Genomic DNA, 22,148 nt, shown 5'->3' on the forward strand with positions numbered 1-22,148 from the left:
GGCTGGAGGAGCAGTGGCCTGGGGTCAGAGGAGCCCCAGAAGCAATGGCCAGGGCTGGACCAGGGGCTGGTCATCAGTCCCTGATGGGGCTCCAACTGTTAGTTTCCCTCCCCCCCATGGTATTTTTAATAAAAGTCCTGAACAGGTTGTGGGCTTCGGTGAATTTTTGTTTATTGTCCATGACCTGTCCATGATTTTTACTAAAATACTTGTGACACAATCTTAACCTTAAACACTATACACTAAAGGACAAAAAGCGATGTGTAATGTAGTGTGACTGATTTTTAATTCTCTGCTTATTCAGCTTGTTAAATTCTGCTTTGCCCATGCTCTTTCCTATGCCCTACTACTACCCCATGTACTGTGGGGATACAAGAAAAGGAATGTTGGTCTGGATAGTGTCTTGCTTTCTTGGAGGCACTGGAAACTCTGTCTACTATAAAGAACACCTGCATGCACCAAGTATAATTTTGAGGTTGTTGATGCAGCAAACATATTACCAAGTACATTCATCCTCAGTTCTTCTGTAATGGAGATGCACAGCCAGGAGCCTCCTCCTGAAAACGCTCTGTCTTACTCTCCCTGCTGAGAGTGCCATTGTCACTGGTGAGTGCAGCTTCCTTGGGTGGCTGTGGTCACACAGTGTGTGTCTGTGCTACAGAATTCATTTGGCTGAGTCAGCCTGAGGCATGGCCCCTTGAGTGGGAGACATACAGTCTTTCAAACAGCTAGGATGTCTTAGCAACATATGGATACCACCAACTAAAGCATCAGACCTCTGCAAAACTATGAGATCTTACTGCCCTCCAGTGACTGTAGCCTGCTGGGGATATAAGACCAAATGCTACTACATACACAGGTGCCAGAACTAGAGACGCTGGGGGGTGCTGTCACACGCCCTGGCTTGAAGTGGTGTCCATCATCTAAAGGGTTTACAGTTTGGTTTAATGGTTCTCAGCAACCCCACTATACAAATTGTTCCCCTAACTACATAATCATAAATTTTTCGTGGGTTGTTAGCCAGTCATTGATAATGCACAGGAAAGACAATATCACACATTGTACAAATACCTGAATTTCATTAGTTCTCTTTACTTTTGACTTTCCCTCAGTGGGATTTATTGTCAACATGAGAAGGCTTGCAATGTTACAAGATACAGCTGTCATGACTAACAATTAAGAGGCTGACAAGGAATAGGGTATAATGTAGAATACTTGTGTCCCAGAGTCCGTCTCTTTGTGTCTTTTTATTACTAAAAAGATTTAAACCATATCAGAAAAATTAATACTACAGTTTTGTAACGTTCTAGTCAATGTTTTATCAGTAGGTTTTGTACTCATAGCAGCATGGAGAATTTAGCAATAATAAAGAGAGTCTATTAACTCAGTTTATTAAAACAGGGTTCAAAAAAGAATTAAATACGTTCATGGAGGACAGCGCCATCAATGGCGCCCTTAGCCTCTGTTTGCCAGAAGCTGGGAATGAGCGACAGGATGGACCACTTGATGATTATCTGTTCATTCCCTCTGGGGCACCAGGCATTGGCCACTGTCAGAAGACAAGATCCTGGTCTAGATGGACCTTTGGTCTGACCCAGTATGGCCATTTTTGTGTTCATAAGAGAATCTCCTTTTATCAAGTATTATATGAATTACTTTAGCAATTCAACACAGTTGAAAAATACTGGGTGGCAAAGGTTTCCCATTTTGTAGACTCTAAATAGCTATGGTTGTAGCAGCCAAGAACATCACTTGGAGTTTTACAGTCTGCAATGTAACAGGAGGACCCCAGCAATCAGAATTACTGACTTCCTTTCTACTGCTAACATGGGATATTTGCTGTAGTTAAATGACTTTTACATAGAATTACCAAAAGGCAGAATATAAAATTATTGTAAAGTATTTGCAACCAGTAGTTGGTTATGAAAGTAGCTGGCATGTTACATGGTTATAGCCCCTACTAAAAATTCATCCAAAATAAGCAAGGATAGAATAAAATTGTGTTTAACTCTAAACAATACAAACATAAAGAAGCTGAACTTTGAAAAGATCCTTCTTACTTGATGTGTCTTGTCTGCCATGGCTGAGTAACGATCTACTGAACACAGCCTCCCCCTTATAAGTGCAGCAGTTGTAGTTAGAAAGACAAAATTATTTCCCCCCTATTGCTATATAATCTCCTGAATCAGTGAAATATTAACTTGAAGCCAATGTTGTACACAGGGTTCCTTGAATGCTTCTCATTCAGATGCTGGCTTGTCGTTCTGGTTTACCAACAACTTCATTTCTTGCTTATCTATGCTGGAATTGACACTGTCTGCCTCTTTTTCCTGCTCCGGTACACAAGTGCACCCCACAGGGATAGTGACGTAATCCTCTGTGTACACGTAGTGACCCCCAGCACAAGCTGAAGTGCGGCGCAAGATGACAATTGGCATGTACACTGGGGTGCTGCGGAAATGGAAATTCTCCTCGCCGTAAATTCCAGTGAGACAGCCCTTGCACAGACAGTACGCTTCAGGAATGTATTTGGGATACCTTGTGGGATCGTAGGAAATTCTGCATGGAAGTAAATAATAAATATTCATTTCATGCTTTTACGTAAGCCATCTGGAAAACATAACAAATGTTGACTTCAAATCACATTATACAACATGTTGGGGGTTTTGCCAGGCAGAATAGCTGTAGCTATTGCTGTCAAGCTGCTCAGCTGTAAAGTGGAAAGAAGTGCTGGGCAGCTTACTGACCTGATCAGGGTCTGGGACACGGAGATCTGACTTGCCTTAGTTTCTAAAACCGTCAGCTTGACACAGTCGGACACAATTGTTTTGAATCTTGAACTCAGCAGAAAAGTAAGGGGGCCACCAACAGGAGACTCTAACAGCTTCAGGCTGTCTTTCATGGGGGGTTTCTGCAGACACAGCTTTGCGGTAGAAAGATCCCTTTATTACTGCTGAACCCTCCCCTGGAGTTAGGCACCTTAGCCAGGTCAGCTGTTTTCCATAACCAGTTAGAGAGCCTCCCCCAGTGGTTAGGTTTCTCACCTGGGCTGTGAGGGGCCTGCTGCTCTGCCTGAGCTGGGGCAGGTATTTGAACCCAGGTCTCCTGCAGAGGAGGAGAGTGACTGAACCACTCGACTACGTGGCATTCTGGGATGCTAGCTCTCACTAGTGCCTGATGAAGCTGTTCCCATTAGTTATACAAAGGGAACAGCTTCAATAGGAGAGACTGTGAAAGCTGCACCCCAGACTGCCCAATAGTTTGGTGACTAGGGCACTCGCCAGGGATGTGGAAGACTTGGGATCAAGTCCCTGCTCCAAAGCAGGTAGAGTGGAGATCCGAGGCTCTTGAGTAGCTTATGGCATGTGCCTGCCAGCTAGCCACGGAAATTCCCAAGCTGCTGCCCCCTGGCTGAGGAGTGTGTGAGTTAGGTGTGCTCTGAGCACACCTGCTGCAGCAGGCCCTGCTAGTGTGATAGGAAGGAGCATGAGAGTCCTGCAGGGCTTAGACATGAGCACAGGGCATGGAGCAGCTTGTTAGCTCTGTGGCAGTGTCAGGAATTAGGCAGATTTGCCCACTGGTGGAAAGTTGGATGATTATGGAGATTGAGGTACCTTCAGCGTTACCTGGCAGCTGAGCAGGCATTTTGTGAATGTCAGTGGCATCTAAATAGGCAGTTGCCTAAGTCCCTATGTGACTCTAGTCCCAACTGCCCACTTAGAGGTGAACTGCAAAATCAGTTTTATTTTTTGCCTTCTCCTGCTATTGTATGAGGTAGCAGTTGTATATTATTTTCATAGAATAATTTTTCTGAGGAAAAAATTCAGTTAGTTAGATTGAGGGCAGCTTGTAAATAAAGATTAATCCACAGGCCAACTACCCTCACCTCCAAATCCTTCCTCAAGAGCCACTTCTGCTCTGCCACCTACAAGAAGTCAGCCACGCAATGATGGGTTAGTTGTAGTTTCAGGGCGAACTGACTACTTAAACTATAAGAAAAGTCCATAGCTCAGAACTCCTAGTCAGACTCTGGGCTTGCCCTGTTCCCTCTGGCAGGACCTGATCTCTGCTGAGTTGGCCTAGACTGTTTTATCAGAGGCCTTACTCATCCCTTATCTAAAAGGAAAGTGAATATGCAGAATTAGACTGTGGAATTCATTGTTACAGGATGTTACTAAGGACAAGAAAACAAAAAAAATCATCACTAATGAAGTTTGCAGGTGACAAAAATTGGGAGAGTGATAAATAATGAAGAGGACAAGTCACTGATTCAGAGCCATCTGGATTCCTTGGTAAACTGGGGGCAAGGAAACGAGATGTGTTCTAATATGGCTAAGTGTGAATGTATCCTCTAGCAATAAAGAAGGTAGGCCATGATTACAAAATCATAGAACTGGATGGGACCGCGAGAGGTCATCTAGTCCAGCCCCTGCCTCATGGCAGGACTAAGTATTATCTAGACCATCCCTAACAGGTGTTTGTCTAACCCTCTTAAAAATCCCCATTGATGGAGATTCCACAACCTCCTTAGCAGAGCCGGCTCCAGCTTTTCTGCTGCCCCAAACGGCCAAAAAAAAAAAATAGATGAAGATGAAGAGTGGCAGCACTTCAGCAGCAGCTAAATCGCACCACTTCTTCGGCGGTGGGTCCTCCCTCTTTTCCTCTTCGGCAGCAATTCGGCGGCAGCTCAAAGAGGAAGAGAGGGAATGAAGAACCCGTCGTCGAATTGCTGCGGAAGACCTGAACGTGCTGCCCCGATACCGGATGGAGTACCCCCCCTTTGAATTGGCTGCCCCAAGCACCTGCTGCCTACTTTGGAGTCTGGAGTCGGCCCTGCTCCCTAGGCAATTTATTCCAGTGCTTAACCACCCTGAAGTTAGGAATTTTTTTCCTAATGTCCAACCTAAATTGCCCTTGCTGCAATTTAAGTCCATTGCTTCTTGTCCTATCCTCAGAGGTTAAGAACAATTTTTCTCCCTCCTCCTTGTAACAACCTTTTATGTACTTGAAAACTGTTATTATGTCCCCTCAGTCTTCTCTTCTCCAGACTACATAAAAACCCAATTTTTTCAATCTTTCCTCACAGGTCTGATTTGTGACTCTGAAAAAGACTTGAGGGTCATGGTGGATAATCAGCTGTACGTGAGCTCCCAGTGGTACACTGTGGCCAAAAGAGCTAATTTGACCCTGGGATGCATGAACGGGGAATCTTGATTAAGAGCAGGGAGGTTATTTTATCTCTATATTTGGCACTGGTCCAACTGCTGCTGAAATACTATCTCCAGTTTTGGTACCCACCATTCAAGAAGGACGTTGATAAATTGGAGAGGGTTCAGAGAAGAGTCACAAGAATGATTAGAGGATTAGAAAACATGCCTTAGACCAGGGGTCGGCAGCCTTTCAGAGGTGGTGTGCCCAGTCTTCATTTATTCACTCTAATTTAAGGTTTTGTGTGCCAGTTACACATTTTAACATTTTTAGAAGACCTCTTTCTATATGTCTATAATATATAACTAAATGATTGTTGTAAATAAGGTTTTTTTAAATGTTTAAGAAGCTTCATTTAAAATTAAATTAAAATGTAAAGCCCCCCCGGACCAGTGGCCAGGACCTGGGCAATGCGAGTGCCACTGAAAACCAGCTCGCGTGCCGCCTTCCGCACACATGCCATAGATTACCTACGCCTGCCTTAGACCTTTTCTACACTGGCAAGTTTCTGCGCAGTAAAGTAGCTTTCTGTGGTGTAACTCCTGAGGTGTACACACTGCCAGCCACTGAATGTGCAGAAACTGCAGTTACAGCATTGTAACAATCCACCCCGACGAGAGGCGTACAGCTTTCTGCATTGGGGCTACAGTGCTGCAGTGCCAGTGAAGATACCCACTGTGATTGGCCTCCGGGAGGTGTCCCACAATGCCTGTTCTTGCCTCTCTGGTCATTGGTCTCTTGGACTCTACTGCCCTGCCCTCAGGTGACCAACTGTGAACCCCACACCTTAAATTCCTTGGGAATTTTGAAAGTCCCTGTAGCAATGTGAAGACTCACCAGTTTGGCACCTCCTGCTGGTTGTCCTGGGAATTAGCTCTCCATCTCTGGAGTGCCATCTGCTGGCCGATGTCCCACTTGCCGCTGGCCCCCGTGTCTCTCCCAGACCCCAGTGCCCCTTCCTTCAGGGTGCTGCCCTCCGCAGTACCCCCACAGTCTCTAGGTCTCCTCTCCCATGGGAACCCCCAACCCTCTATCCCACCTTGTCTCAGGGGCTACTGCCAATCTCCATTTAGCCCCCACTCACTGGGACAGACTGCAGTCTATAAACCACTCATCATCGGTGGTGGTGGTGGGGAGGGTTGGACATGCTGCCTTTGCCTACCCTGGGCTGCACCTCTGCAACCCCAGTACCTGCTTTGGGCCTTCAGCAAGGCCTCAGCCTGGGGATTCGCCAGGCTGGAGCTCCCCAGCTCCTCTGGCCTTCCCCCAGACCTGCTCCACTCCAGGTACCCTTTTCTCCCAGGCAGCCCAGTCCTCCTCTCTCCAGCGAGAGAAAGACCCTTTTTTCAGCCTCTGGCTCACAGCCCTTTTCGAGGGCCAGCTGTGGCCTGACTGGGGCATGTCCCCAGCTGTGGCTGCTTCCCCCAATCAGCTTACTCTATTGGCTCCCGGAAGCAGCCCTTTCCCAGGGCTGTTTTAACCCCTTTGGGGCTGGACCAGGGTAACTGCCCTGCTACAGTCCCCTTCCTGTTTTCTTGGTGATGTCTGCAGTGGTCTCAGTGCATCTTTCCAGGTGACCATGCCTGCTCCATGCACCAGGCAATCTCCCACTTGGAGCAATTCTGAGGTGCTGAACCTCATCAGCATTTGGGGAGAGGAGGCTGCCCAGTTCCAGCTGCACTCCAGCCGTAGGAATTATGATAGCTATGGTCAGATTTCATGATGTATGACAGAAAGAGGTCATGACCGGGACACACGGCAATGCAGGATCAAAGTGAAGGAGCTGCGGAATGCCTACCACAAGGCATGGGAGGCAAACTGCCGCTCCTGTGCTGCGTTCATGAGCTGCCGGTTCTACAAAGAGCTGGATGCGATACTCAATGGCAACCCCACCTCGAATGTGAAGGCCACTGTAGCTACTTCCATGGCTCATGTGTCAGTCGAGAGTGGACCAAGCCAGGAGGAGGAAATCTCGGATGCAGATGTGGAGTGGGAGGGGGGTCCAGAGGCAGAGGACGACTTGGAGGTCAGAGATGCATGCAGCCGGGAGCTCTTCTCTATCCTGGGGGAGGCTAGCCAGTCACAGCTGTTGGAGCGTGGCGAAGTGCAAATAGCAGAGGAGGCGCCTGGTAAGTGGCTTTGATTTTGGGAATTGCTGAAGTGAGTTGTTGTGGGCAGGAGGGTTGCAGAAGGCAGGCTTGTGTCTGTATGATGCGCCTATCACCACATGCCTAGTCTGAGCGGCTGAACAGGGTGTTGATTGATTGACTCTCTCACTTCCCAGGAATCTGAGATCTCCATGAAACTCTCATGGAGATACTGGGCAATGCGCTGCTGCAGCTTCTTCGGCAGAGCTGCTTCGTTTCTTGCCCCATTGAGGATAACCTTCCCACACCACTCTGCCATCTCGGGGTGGGTGGTGGGGGTGAGGCAACTATTGCTGCACACAGGCAAGCCGCATAAGGTCCAGGGCAGAAGCCACAGTCTTGAAGAAGATATTCCCTTGATTCCTGCTCACCTTCAGCAGTGAGATATCTTCCATAATGAATACAGTCTGTGGAAAATGTGGGGAAAGAAATGATTATAAGGCTGCCCCCCACAGTGCTAGTTCCCCCCAAGAGCCACATACCCAGTGTACAGTACAATCCTGGAAGACTGATTTCCCCTGCACCTGCAGTTACTCACCATTTTGGGGGGCCTGTGGCTCATGTGTGCTTGCCTGGGGTCAGTCAGTTAGTAACAATGTATTAAATCACCAAATCAATGGTCTCTGTGTTGCAAACAAGATTGCTCCTGTAAAATGTTGCATTTTGGCTTCACAGATATGACCGTGGGAGCCCAGCCTCCCTCTTTGTTATCTCCAGCTGAACAGCTGAGCAGAATTAGAAGGTGGCCATGAAGAACTAAAGAGGACTTTCTTTGTGATGTCATGATGCATTCTGTGGCCGAAAGAACAAGAATCGAAGGAGTGTTAGGACAGCGAGAAGAGGGACCAAAAGGAGAACGCGGCGCGCCAGAATGCAGCCACGGAGCGGCTCTTCAATGTTATGGAGCTCCAAGCGAACACGTTCCAGGAGATACTAGCACTGTAAACCGAGCAGCTCCACGCCCGCCCTCCCCTTTCAGTCGGTGTTGCAAAACTCTTTTCCATGCGCCCTCTAGACACCACCAACACACATATTAACCTCCTGGCTCCAGTCTACCCGCTGCATTCCACTCCTCCCCCGTCACAGTCCAGCCCTGCGGACTCCCAGTACCCACTGCACTCAACATCCATCCCTCTGCAGTTTAGCCCTGCTGAAGTACAGTACCTGCTGCACTGTACTCCAAAGGACAAGGTTGGATATGATACCTGGACATACACAAATCTTTAACTGTCCCAGGACCCCACCTCTTCCTGAGACCTTCCTTTCCCCCTTCCCCTCAGTGCTGATGTGATTTTTTGTTTGTCTCTCTCCTCTGGTTGTTGGTTTTTAATAAAAGAATTGTTTTGGTTTGAAAGCAATCTTTATTCTCTTAACTGAAAGCAAACAGAGCCTTGCAAAGCAACAGGCAATTTTCTTAAACATTCATAGTGCATCATCTGCATCAATCACAATTACCTCCTAGCATTACAAACATACGCTATTAGTGTCTTTCCGCTTCAAATTCTGCCTCAAGGCATCCCTGATCCTTATGGCCTTGTGCTGTGCCCCTCTAATAGCCCTGGTCTCTGGCTGTTCAAACTCAGCCTTCAGGTCCTGAACCTCTGTGGTCCAGCCCTGAGTGAAGCTTTCACCCTTCCCTTCACAAATATTATGGAGCGTACAGCTATAAGCATAGGAATATTGTCATTGGCCAGGTCCAGCCTTCCATACAGGCAGCGCCTGCGGGCCTTTAAACAGCCAAATGCATACTCAACAGTCATTCTCCACTTGCTCGGTCTGTTGTTGAACCGTGCCTTGCTGCTGTCAAGGTGCCCTGTGCATGGCTTCATAAGCCACGGCACTAAGGGGTAGGCAGGGCTTCCCAGGATCACAGTGGGCATTTCGACTTCCCCTACGGTGATCTTCTGGTCCGGGAATAAAGTCCCTGCTTGCAGCTTCCCGAATAGGCCAGTGTTCCAAAAGATGCGTGCATCATGCACCTTTCCAGACCACCCTGTATTAATGTCTGTGAAACACTCATGGTGACCCACAAGTACTTGGAAAACCATTGAGAAATACCCCTTCTGATTAATGTACTCGGTGGCTAGGTGGTCTGGTGCCAGAATTGGAATATACATGCCATCTACTGCCCCTCTGCAGTTAGGGAAGCCAATTTGTGAAAGCCATCCACAATGTCATGCACATTGCCCAGAGTCACGGTCTTTTGGAGCAGGATGCGATTAATAGCCCTGCACACTTCCGTCAACACAAGTCCAATGGGTAGACTTTCCCACTCCGAACTGGTTAGTGACCGATCAGTAGCAGTCTGGAGTAGCCAGCTTCCACAGTGCAATTGTCACGCGATTCTCCAGTGACAGGGAAGCTCTCATTGTCGTGTCCTTGCGCCGCAGGGCTGGAGGTGAGCTCATCAGACAGTCCTATGAATGTGGCTTCCCTCATCCAAAAGTTCTGCAGTCACTGCTCATCATCCCAGACGTGCATGATGATGTGATCCCACCACTCAGTGCCTGTTTCCTGAGCCCAAAAGCGGTGTTCCACTGTGGTCAGCACCTCTGTGAATGCCACAAGCAATCTCGTGTTGTAGCTACTACACGTGACGAGATCAATGTCACACTCCTCTTGCCTTTGTAGTTTAAGGACTAACTCCACTGCCACTCGTGATGTGTTAGTCAGAGTGAGCAGCATATTGGTCAACAGTGCGGGATCCATTTCTGCAGACCGAAGAGGCAGAGCGCGCAGTACACAAACCATTGAAAGATGGCACCAAATGTGGACGGATGCACAGGGATCGCTGAGATGCGAAGCAATGCATCATACGACCCCCTCCGCCTTTCTACAACTCTTAGCAGAAGCGAAAAAGAGAAAGAGACACACTGTGGGATAGCTGCCCAGAGTGCACTGCTCCAAATACTGTTGTAAGTGCCGCAAGTGTGAACACGCTATTGTGCAGGCAGCTGACACACAACAGTGGTTTCCCCTTCAGCTTTCTCGGAGTGGCGCTGTAACTGCTGATGCTGTAACTTTGGCAGTGTAGACATACCCAATCACAAAGAAAAGGTGAAGGCATGACGTGATTAGTCTGTAAGTATCTACAGGGGGAACAAATATGTGATGATGGGCTCCTCAATCTAGCAGAGAAAGATATAACATAATCCAATGGCAGGAAGGTGAAGCTAGCCCAGTTCAGACTGGAAATAAGGCGCACATTTTCAACTATGAGAGTAATTAATCACTGGAACAATTTACCAAGGGTCATGGTGGATTTTTACTCACAAATCAAGATTGGATGTTTTCTAAAAGATCTGGGCTAGGAATCATTTTGGGAAGTTCTATGACCTGTGTTATACAGAAGGTCAGACTAGATAATCGCAATAGTTCCTTCTGGCTTTGGAATTTTATGAATCTATGAATAAGAACTTAGGAAGAGTCAAAGATGGGTAGGATGTTTATTCAGATAATAAGACTATCCATTTATAATAGTTAATGGTAAAAATAGAGTATTGGAAGGGAGGTAAAATTTCATGCTTCAGTATTTAAGCCGATCTCTAACTAAAAGGGATCATGATTAGACCTTCATGGAGGGCAGGTTACCTTACATCTGCTTACTCTGAGGTTCTTGTCCCTTTGTCTGAAATACCAGGTGCTGGCCACTGTTGGAGACAGGGTGCAAAACTAGATGGACCACAAAGCTGATCCAGTCTGGCAACTCCTGTGTTCCTATAAGAGGGTTAAAATTTCCCTCTTCATTGAAAAGAATAAAGACATTTACTCATGTGTGATGCAAACCAATCAGGTAACTCATTACCTCCTTACATTCTCTAAATTAACTAGTTGTAAGCTGACATGCTGGACTTCGCATTGGTTTCCTGAACTACATTTCCCAGCATGCCACAGACCTAGGGTCAAGGGACACACCCACTTCCCAGATATAAAAGCCCCAGCCTGTTGGTGTATCTTTATTTTAAGGAGCATGCTGTTGTGGGTAGACTGTAGGGATCCCCCTCAGTCAAAAACACAACTGATTTCACCAGCCCCATAATAAGGTAAATTTTGGCAATCGATGCATAGTTTGGGTTATACCATATAGTATGTTGTTGTTTCTTAAGTGTTGGCTTTTCCCACAGAACATAAATTCCTTTAAACTCAAATGTCAACAATGTTACAGGCCTTTTGCAACTTTCCTCTTTCTCTACTATGCCTGCTCCCTTTCTCTGGGTAATATCTGTGTGTTTCAAGATTACCATAAGACAGATCACCGTGAAATAAAAAGATTTGGGGCCAGCAAAATGGGGATGATGAATAATCATCATCTCTTATATTGATATATGTAAAACCCTCACCTCACACTGAGCTGTGACCAGTAATTTCTCTGCCACTTGATTTAGGCTGTTATTGGACCCTATGAAAGCACTTAATAGAATATCAGGGTTGGAAGGGACCTCAGGAGATCATCTACTCCAACCCCCTGCTCAAAGCAGGGCCAACCTCAACTAGTCCCCTCAAGGATTGAGCTCACAACCCTGCATTTAGCAGGCCAATGTTCAAACCACTGAGCTATCCCTCCTCTCCACTTCCTCACTGGCTAATAGAGCTTCTTGCCCCATGCAAAGATATGCGTTTTTAGTTGTTTTTTAACCTTCACTGATCCACCCTGAACTTTCCCCCAAAATATCCTCTAAGCAGAGGGGTATATATTCTCAATTTTGTGGTGCGGGGGAAGGGCACTTGGGAAAGATAGATTGGATCAAAATGGGTGTTGTATGGAAAGTGTTTTACAATCTGAACTGTGGGGTTGCTACCTTAGCTCCATAGTAATAAAAGGACTGGAAGAAATCTGAGCTGATTCTGAGCCAAAGCCTGGATCCAAATTCTGGAAAGGTTTTGGAGCCAGACCAGACCTTCACAGCTGGTTTCTCTCCATAAAATAGGCTGAAGCTAAACTCTGGACTCAAATGTCCCTGAACTTTGAATCTGGATCCAAGCTTTTGAGGCTTCAGCCCAAATTTTAATAGGAAACCTTTGCTCTAAAGCCTCATTGTCTTTCTGTGCTTTGCCTCCTTTGGTTTGAATTGCTCAGAGATGACCAGGGCTGCTGTCGTGAAAAGTCTGTCAGCTTTAATGTCTTCCTTTCATACAGTCTGTGCCACTGCACACCTGTTCCTGTATTCACATGTAGACCCTGAATGTTCACATACAGGGTCCATGCACATACTCAACTGTGGCAAATCAGTGTAGCTCCATCACTCATAGGATTGCAATTCATAACATACTTGTTTCTTTCCTTAGAAAAGGATTAAAATGTGTTATTTGTTTATAAGAAGTATCAGTACTGAATAGGTTGGGGGCATGCTCTAATTTCGCATGAACACTTTCCCACATGTGACTAAAGATGTGACCATGTAATCACTGTGTTGTTGGTGGTCAATGCTAACTGGCCTTTAGACAGCAGTCCAAACATACAGAAATGATCTCTGGCAGTCAGCTGTACACAGATGCTGTGTTTAATGTTTGTTCTAAATAAACTTAAATTCCCTACTGAACTGAAGCAGCTGGTGAAATGTGACTAGTTTTTGGCTTTGCTCTTTCTTGTGACCCTGTTGAGTGCTTTGAGAGCTCCCAATGAAAAGCAAACTTCCTTCTGTTTCCTTAGTATGATTGCAAACTTTGAAAGGCCACTTTGTCAGAAGTGGCAACACTTGCAAAGTATTGACTTGTCTAAAGATTTGGTTGTCCTATAGTGCTGTGCCTGTAGGTGATCTTCATAATCATACTTTATCACTTATATTGCACTTTACAATTTCCGAGTGCTTTACATGTGGTCAGATTCAGTGCTGGGATGAGCACCTGCAACCCCGCTGAATTGCAAAGTCAGCGTCAGTGTGTCCATTCACACCAGCAGTCAATTGCCCAATATACATGTAAAACAAATTAAGTGTAAAGTGAATTAACTAAAGAACCCTAGCAACACCTCCAGTAGAGAAATAGGTACCTCTCCATAACAAAACTAGCACCACTGAAATATCCATCCTGTAATTGTTCAGAATGTTCAGTAATGGGAGGATGCTCTGCATTCTAGAACTCTGATAAGGTCTAGCTGATCATTACACAGATACATTATAGTAAGGATCTGATTAATAGCAGATTTGTGTTCTGCTGCAGCTCTGTGCAAATTCACTGTATCATACGATAATGCTGAACTCTAAAATGTCCTGGATATGGTGCTTGAAAAAGTCAATGGAAGTTTACTCTCAAGAAAAATCCCTTCCCTTGTATAATTTTTTTTTAAGTACTGCAGTTTTTTAAGCCAGCCTGAACCTGAATTAGCAAAGATGAAAATGGATTTCCTCCTGTAATTCTTTACTAGAATTTTAAATACATGAGCACTAAAACTGGCATTTTATAGAGAGAAAAATCATTTGTAAAAAACAAAACAAACACACTAACAAAAACCATTATCACTTGGGAGAGGGATGACTAAACATTAGATTATAATAAGTGTATGAAGAAGAGGGTATTAGAAAGTAAAGGATATTCATCACCTTCTCTGTATGGAAAGCGGGAAGCAGAAGATGCTAAGAGGAGATCAAATCACAATTGGTGCTGCTGTAGCAAAATTCCATCTGACTCCAACCTTAAATATTTTGTTGTACTAAGTGTTATTCAGCAGGACTCAGCGAGGGAATAGGATGGCCAAGAGGAACCCATCAATTTAGCTCCTGTTTAGGAAATTTTGGAGATGTTTGTTAATATATTCATCTTAGGGTATATCTTACTACATAACCCACTGCTGAAGTAATAACCTAAAGTATGTTGTAAAAAGGAGATGGTGATTATTTAATTAGCAATGATCATGAGCCTGGTATTGTACAGAACACACAAATATAGGTATCTAAGGCTAGTGTGGACACTTTTCCCCAAGGCCTGGAGGCTGCAGAAGCTGATCCTGATGCAGGATTGGGTCCTAAGAGAGAGACACAGAAGAGGCTATACTGGGGAATCTGGAGGTGAGAGGGACTTTATGGTTATTTTTGTGTAATGTATCTAGCCACTTCTTGTGGGACTCAGGGAGAAATGGATTTTTGGAGGGACTTGAATACATTCCTACCAATCAGCTATAAATGATTATTACACTATTTATATACTGGAGGATAAAAACAAATCTGATTAATACACCTGCCTTAGTGGAATGCCTCGGGCACCCACAAGTAACTATTGGATGGAAATTTTGCCATGGATGTCAGGGGGACCAAGATATACCACGATTCCTAGATTGAAGATCAGATCCTGCAAACATTTAGTTGTGTGTAACTTTACTCGTGTTGAGTGGCGCTGCTCATGTGTCTGATACAAGTTTAGTGTGTGGGGCTTCTCTTACTTTCAGTGAATGCAGCCCCTCCTGTTCAGGGCAAGCAGCAGTCTGCAGGTGGCAAACCAAGCATTAGTACCGATGTTACTGAAGCAGTGCTAAACTTGAGCATGATCAAGAAGCACAGGCCTTGCCAGCTCCTCCTAAAAGCAGATGTCAGTTGACCCCAATGCATATTCATGTAATATCCTTAGAAAGGAAGAGCAGCCCTTGAGTAGACATATGACCATCCAGAGCATAGGCAACCTGCAGGGCTCACTGTTCACAGGCGCTCCTGCAGCTGGCGGCATTTTAAAAAGCATGGATAATTCTGGGCCCCATCTTGTGAAGTGCTCAACAAATCCAGTGAGATCCTAAGCGCGCTCACTTCCCATTGACTTTAATTTAGTGACTTCAGTTCACTGGCTCTTTATAGCTCTGCAGAGTAACAGGGATATGGGTAATTAAATTTCATGCGACAGGTCGTATACTGATCTTCTTTGGCCAGCTGGATGGGATTTCAATATTAGGCAGATGTACTTTATGCAGCCCCCCTCCAAAAACCTCCCCCTGAAGCACCACTGGTTAGGTACTGCCAGCAGCGAGATCCTGGACCAGATGGGCCTATGGTCTGATCCATATGGCAAATCGTGTGTTTTGGAGGGGTAGCAAGCCAAAAATGATGTAAGTCTTGATATTTGTACAAGCAAATGAAGGACCAAAGGATAGGAAAGAGTAATAAATGCAGAACAAAGAGAGTAATAAATGCAGAACAAAGACAAGGGAAGAGGCTGCAGATAGATCGTGCATGCATCCTTACAGCCTAAGTTCATTGCTTTGAAAATATGTCTGTGTAGATGGATATAGAATTACACGCTTGGATGAGGGGATGTGGTAGGTGAGCATCAGACACGAGGATTTCAGGGCAGCATTTGATTCTCAGGAACTCCCATATGACAAATCCCAGGTAGTTTGGCTTGGAATTCTGTCATGTGAACTGAGAGATTAAATAAGGAACAGTGATAAATGGCAGTGTGCTGAGCTGGGGGCAGGTGCCTGGGGAGGTACTGCAGGGCTTGGAGCTAGGTCTGGCCTGACAACCTCTTCATTGTTAATGATGGGGGGTAGAATTAATGATGGGGGTATAAACAGGATGTTAATGATAATGAAATCTGCAGATGCTGCTGCACTGGGAGCTGTTGCAAATGTCAAATGAAGAGAGAGAAATAATACCAAAGATCCTAGACAGATTAAAATCAGGGGCAGAAACATAAGTTTGGGAAAAACTAAGCTAATCCACCCTGAAGGGGAAAAAAATCTATAATGTAGCTCTTGAATGGCAGAGAGAAAACTGGAGAGCACTAAGGCTGCTAGATGTCGGGATGACAGTGTGTTTGTGGCATAATCTGAGCATTTTTAGACTGCATGTTCAGTGGTATCATGTCATAGAGTAGGGGAAGGGACAATCCCTCTGCATGCAGCACCAGTTGGATCATACCTCGAACTCTACACTCACTTCAGGGCACCCTGCCACCAGAAAAACACTGGCAACTTAGCGAAAAATTCAGAACAGAGCAACAAATGATGATCAGATTGGTGGTGGGCAGGGCTTGGAAGGAAAGTTAGAAAGAAGCTAGGCTAAGAGGCTGCTAAAGTGGGGATGATCATTATCTACAACAGGAGTGGGCAAACTTTTTGGCCCAAGGGCCACATTGGAGACTAGAAATTGTATGGCGGGCCTTGAATGCTCAGAAAATTGGGCTCTGGCTGGGGGTGTGGGCTCTGGGGTGGGGCCAGAAATGAGGAGTTCAGAGTGCTGGAGGAGGATCCGGGCTGGGACAGGGGTGGTAGTGGTGGTGAGAGGTGTGTGTGAGGGGGTGCGGGCTCTGGGTAGGGCTGAGGATGAGGGGTTTGGGGTTTAGGAGGGTGCTTGGGGCTGGGACCAAGGGGTTTGGAGGGGGGGATCAGGGCTGGGGTGGGGGTGCAGGAAGGGGTGTAGGTTCTGGCTGGGGGTGCAGTCTCTGGGGTAGGGCTGGAGATGAGAGGTTTAGGGTGCAGGAGGGTGCTCTGGGCTGGGATCGAGGGGTTTGGAGAACAGGAGGGGGATCAGAGCTGGGGCATGGGGAGAGGCTCAGGGGGTGCAGGCTCAGAGCGGCGCTTACCTCAAGCGGCTCTGGAAGCAGTGGCATGTCCCTCCTCCGGCTCTGCATGCTGCCCCGTCCGCAGGCGCTGCCCCGTCCGCAGGCGCTGCCCCGTCCGCAGGCGCTGCCCCGTCCGCAGGCGCTGCCCCCACAGCTCCCATTGGCATGCATAGGAGCTGAAGTGGGGCCACGCTGGCCTCTGGGAGCCACATGGTCTGGCCTCTAACCCAACGCCCTGGCCAGAGTACTGGAGCAGAATCGAGCCATTGATGCAGCTCACAGGCCAGCTTAAAACAGCTTGCTGTAGTTTGCCCGCCCCTGGTCTACAATAACTCAAAGAATGAAAAATATCAAGGAGGGAGAGGAAATATTTAGGGTGGCACTTGTGAAGCTAGTTAACCCTGCAATAATTTACCCAGGGATGTGGTGGATTCTCCATCGCGTGAAATCTTTAAATGGAGACTGCATACCCTTTTAAAAGATACGCTGTTGCTCAGACAGTTACAGGCTGGATTCAGGCATTATAGGGTTAAATTCTATGGCCTGATATACACAGAAGGCCAGACGAGATGAGCTAATAATCCCTTCTGGCCTTAGACGTCTATGAAATCATAGGCTGACATTAAGAATTTACAGTACCATAGACAGTAGAGGATAAGAGAATACATGTCTTAAATAAGATAATACATTTTTATTATCAGAGGGAGAGCCGTGTTAGTCTGGATCTGTAAAAGCAGCAAAGAGTCCTGTGGCATCTTATAGACTAACAGACATACTGGAGCATGAGCTTTCGTGCATCCAACGAAGTGGGTATTCACCCACAAAAGCTCATGCTCCAATATGTCTGTTAGTCCATAAGGTGCCACAGGACTCTTTGCTGCTTTTACATTTTTATTGTTTATCCTATGGCTCCTGGACCCCCATTATAGTAATGATCTAATAAAAGACTGAATATCAGGCAAATTTTCCTGCCAACTAGATTTATTTTTAGGCAGTGAATGCTAGGTCTCTGCATCACTGGGCCAGTAGTTTGCAGCACAGACCCAGAATTCCCCTCCAATCACGTATTACTTTCAAACCTTCTTTTGCCTTCATTCTGAGCTCCAACTGAAAATTTAAACTAAAAATAAAAAGACAGTTATTATAAAACATGGGGGCTTCTCTGTTGTTCAACACTTTCTCCCAAGCTGCCCCTCAAGGTTGGGAGGAGCTCCCCAAAGCAACCTCTTTGTCTTCCTTCAAAACCCTCTTCAAAATTCTCCTTTGCCATGATGCCGACAAGAAGTGTGAAGCCAATGACAAGCAGAGATCAGTGCCTCTCTCACTAGCCAATACTGTCTCACCGTTTCCTTGTGCTCCCTGTTTGACTGTATCCAGCTGTTGTCTCTTGTCTTATACCAAGAATAGCTTGTAAACTCTTGGGGGCAGGGAGTGTCTTTGTACAGTGCCTAGCATACTGGGTACTAGCCCCTGACTGGGGCTCCTAGGTGACACAGGAATACAATACTGTAAATAAATATTAAAAGTCTAGGCCCGGTTACTTGAATGGCTAGAGAGAGGTTGGGGCTGTCCGATTGGCACAGTCTGAGATGTCTGGAGGAGAGAGCAGTGGATTTATGGCTCTATGTTCCCCCTTTTCCTAAGACTGGCCCCATTTCTGTGATTGGTGCTGGGTGAACAGACGGCTGTGCCTGTGCTGAGCTCCACTGAACTCAAAGAAGTCTGTCCACACAGATACGATGGCAGAATTGAGGCCTTGCTTTGTTGTTGTTATCCCAGGTAGAACAACATCCTGAGAGGACCAATATATGGCAGAACAAATGGCTGCGAGTTAGTTAAGTTATTGGTATGTGCTATTCTCAGCATTTCAACATATTTGGGGTTTCCGTGTATATTTTTATGTAGCTATAAAAAAAATCCTCAATGTTTACAAGAAAATGTAATATTCCTAAATATATTAGTTTGTCTATAAAGGCCTCATTGAGCAAATGAACTGTTTTTATCTCACGAGATTATTTTTTGAGCTAAAAACAAGCAGGGAACATGCCACAAAGTAAATATTTATTGGAGATCCCTAATGAGGTGGTATTTTTATCTTCAAGCCTGCTGCCCGACTGTGACTTTGTCCTTCACTCAGAGCATCATAACAGGAGCATGTATGAAATTTAAAGAGAAATACACATTCTTTTGGGTTTGGGTTGTTTTTAACTCTCTATTATTCACAATCTCCTTTTAGAAGACTGAAAATAAAGGACCCACCCAGTCCTCTATTCCTCCTTCAGGCAGAATGCCCAGAGAAGTACAGGGGACAGGATCATAGCTTGTTTTCAATGCTTTAAAAAACTCATTTTATTTCATTTCCTTATGTGTGGCCTGGCATCCTGAGAGAGAGGAGCCAACCCCTTTTCAGTGGGGAATGTGAAGGTACCTCCTTGGAACATCGTAACTGTAAACATGGCACACGTTGCACTTAGATGCATTTTAGATCCCAGGACAGTGGTCTGGCTTAAGGACACTAACTGCTATGAAATCGATGGATCTCACTGTTATGCTGTGTCCACAAACACACTTTCACTACTAGTTTTTGTAAAATATCTTTGTTACTCAACAGGATTATCCCCATAGCCCCATGAGGGTTTCTGACTTAAATAAAGGCATTGTGAAAGCACAGGGGTTCCTGCCTCCTCATCCTGATCTTTTCTGGATTTCTCAAAATCGCTGCGTTTCAGTGGGAAACCCCTTCTGTCAGAGTGAGAGTGGCTGCCCCAAAAGGAAAAATCAGGTACTATTACCAACCCCTACACAAGAGCAATCTACACAGAAGACAACATGGACCTAAATTTCAGCTTAACTTTCAGATTCCAGGCTGTCTTCAGGGCCAGCAATCAGGAAAAACACTTTTTTATTTCTGAGTTTCAGATATGGTATGGAGGATCTTGAAAGTCAAGCATGAGGCCCCATGTTATTGCTGATCCTGAGGGTTTCTCTCCACTAATCGATGCAGCGGCGTGAATTTAGCAGGTCTGGTGAAGACGCGATAAGTTGATGGGAGAGTGCTCTCCTGTTGATTTCAGTACTCCACCTCCTGAGAGGCCGAAGCTGTGTCAACAGGGGAGTGTCTCCCGCGACATAGTGCAGTGTAGTCAATCTGAGATACATTGATGTCAGTTACATAACTAGTGTAGACAAGGCCTACGTTCACCTTTTAGAGTATAACTGTATATGGTAGCTTTTCTTTCTTTAGTAACAGATTTTTTTAAGTGTACAGTAATATCTCTCTTTGAGGAAATCATCTAAAATATTAATGGTTCTCACCATTGTTGGTGTTCTGCTCCTGCTTTCTTCATAGTTTATTTTTTTTGCTAAAGGTCAAATGCCTCCTAAATGTTTAACTTTACCTTGGGTTGAATTTCTTTTATTTATTTTCAGTGAAATTTTAGGTAATCGAGTCATGTTTCCACCCCACATTTCTGTTCCAGGAGGCTGGTCTGAATGGAGCTAGGTCCTCACATGAAAAGTAGAATCATGCCACACAGTTACAGAAACCTTTATGCATGTTAATTAAGGGATCTCAGGTTTTCAGAAGCACAGATTTTAAGCCCACAAGGGACCATTATGATCATCTAGTCTGACCACCTGCATATCTGACATCCTGTCTTGATTCCAGCCTTCCGTCTCTATCTGCCTTTGTTGTGCCCTGTGCCAGGGGAATAACTCTGATGTGACAAGAAACTCAGCCTGTGAAGAAGACAATGGCAGTGGTGGCCCCATAATTCCCACACTTGGCTTGTACCACCCTTCCAGTGTAGCAAAGTAAATAAGGGCTCTAGTCACCTGTAAGACCAGGGGGAGACGCTGTGCAGGTTGATAGGGAGGCGGTACTTTTTCTCACTGGCTGCTCTGCCCCCTGCCGGACAGCTCACGTTATGGTCTTTCTCCAGCGGTTCCAGCTGCAAGGTGTGGTGGAAGGCGCTGAGCATGCCCGCGGTGAGCCTCCCATACAGCTGTTCCAGCAGCTCCTCCGGCCGGTCGGCGCAGGTTCGAGTCCGCACGGGGCGCTTGTTCACCTTGAAGGCCTCGGATGTGGAGTGACCCAGCCCAGCGAGGAGAAGAGCTGCCAGCAGCACCCAGCCCTATAACAACACCGCGAGAAAGGAGGCTTCCTCGTGGGCTGCTGCCTCCTGCCCTGCCTGCCAGGGTCGCGCGTTCCTATGGCCCCTGCTCAGCGGCCGCCCCTGCAATCACCAGAGACACGGGGCCGGGGTATGGCGATTCGTGGGAGTTGAGGGCACTTCTGTCCCCGCATCCAGCGCACCCCTCGCTGCTCCAGCCCGCAGAGCGCTGAGCTTTCCTAGCCGAGCCCCCACCGCACAGAGCTCTCCGCTCCCCAGGCACAGACCGGGTCTGCCTCCAAATCCCCCTGCCGGTTTCAGCTTATCCCAGCCGTTTGGAAACGCATCTGATCTATAGCGCTGCAGCTTTTACAGACCCCCCCCCCCCCGCCTCCCTCCAACTCTGGCTCTGAATCAGCCCGCGCCAAACGGGAACGAGCCCCTAGGCATCAGCTGGCAAAAGTGTGTGTGTGTGTGTGGTGGTGGGGGTGATCGCAAGACAGAGAACCACAAGTGTCTGACGGATCGTCTGCTTCCCCTGGCACCGTATAACGGAGCCGACCTGTTGCCTCCCCCCCGCCCTTACCTGGCCTTGCTGCATGGTGGGACTGGCGCTCAGGCGAGCCTGGACGCGGGAGCTGGCCGATGACAGCGCCCGGGTGTTAAGACCCGGACTCGCTCGGTGGAGGAGCTGGAGCGAATGTTGGACAAGTGCCCCGCGGCTCGCTGCAGCGCCCCGGGCCCCGGGTGCCAAGAACATTTTAGACGCTTACAGCTGAGGCTAATTTTCAAAGCCTCGAGCTCGCCTGTCCCGGCGTAGGGGGAGGGGTAAAGGAAGGTCAATGAGCCCGTGTCCGAATATGGCAAGCACCCACAGAAGCTGCACTGAGCAGTGCCAGGAGAAGGGAACAGCTGGATCTACCTGGCTCCTGCCAGATGCTGCCAGTGTCAAAAGCCAAGCCCCTGTACCGTCAAAACAGAGACCCGGCTTAGCTGCCCCTGATGCTCCCAAACCCGCATCCCACTGCATCCGGAGCATGAGCACTGCAAAAACCCAGATCTGGCACCTGGATCTGCTGGCTCCCGCCATAGTTTGGTGCCTAACCTGCAAATTCTAATGCTTGAATAGGGAACATGTCCAGCTGCTCCTACTCAGTGGTTTCCCCAGGAATTGAAATTAGGGGTGGGCGGGTGT

At 46.7% G+C, this 22,148-nt stretch overlaps 1 protein-coding gene across 1 annotated transcript; it reads right to left on the reverse strand.

The window, feature by feature from the left end:
- Window positions 1-315: 315 nt before the first annotated feature.
- On the reverse strand, window positions 316-21,656 carry IL17D (interleukin 17D). The gene is made up of 3 exons (XM_050937345.1): window positions 21,540-21,656; window positions 20,676-20,974; window positions 316-2,559 (listed from the first exon to the last, which is right to left on the reverse strand). Exons 1-3 carry the CDS (start codon window positions 21,552-21,554, stop codon window positions 2,241-2,243), a joined length of 633 nt encoding a protein of 210 aa, XP_050793302.1. The 5' UTR covers window positions 21,555-21,656; the 3' UTR covers window positions 316-2,240.
- Window positions 21,657-22,148: the final 492 nt, after the last annotated feature.

This window comes from Gopherus flavomarginatus, chromosome 1 (assembly GCF_025201925.1).
Source record: "Gopherus flavomarginatus isolate rGopFla2 chromosome 1, rGopFla2.mat.asm, whole genome shotgun sequence".
NCBI lineage: Eukaryota > Metazoa > Chordata > Testudines > Testudinidae > Gopherus > Gopherus flavomarginatus.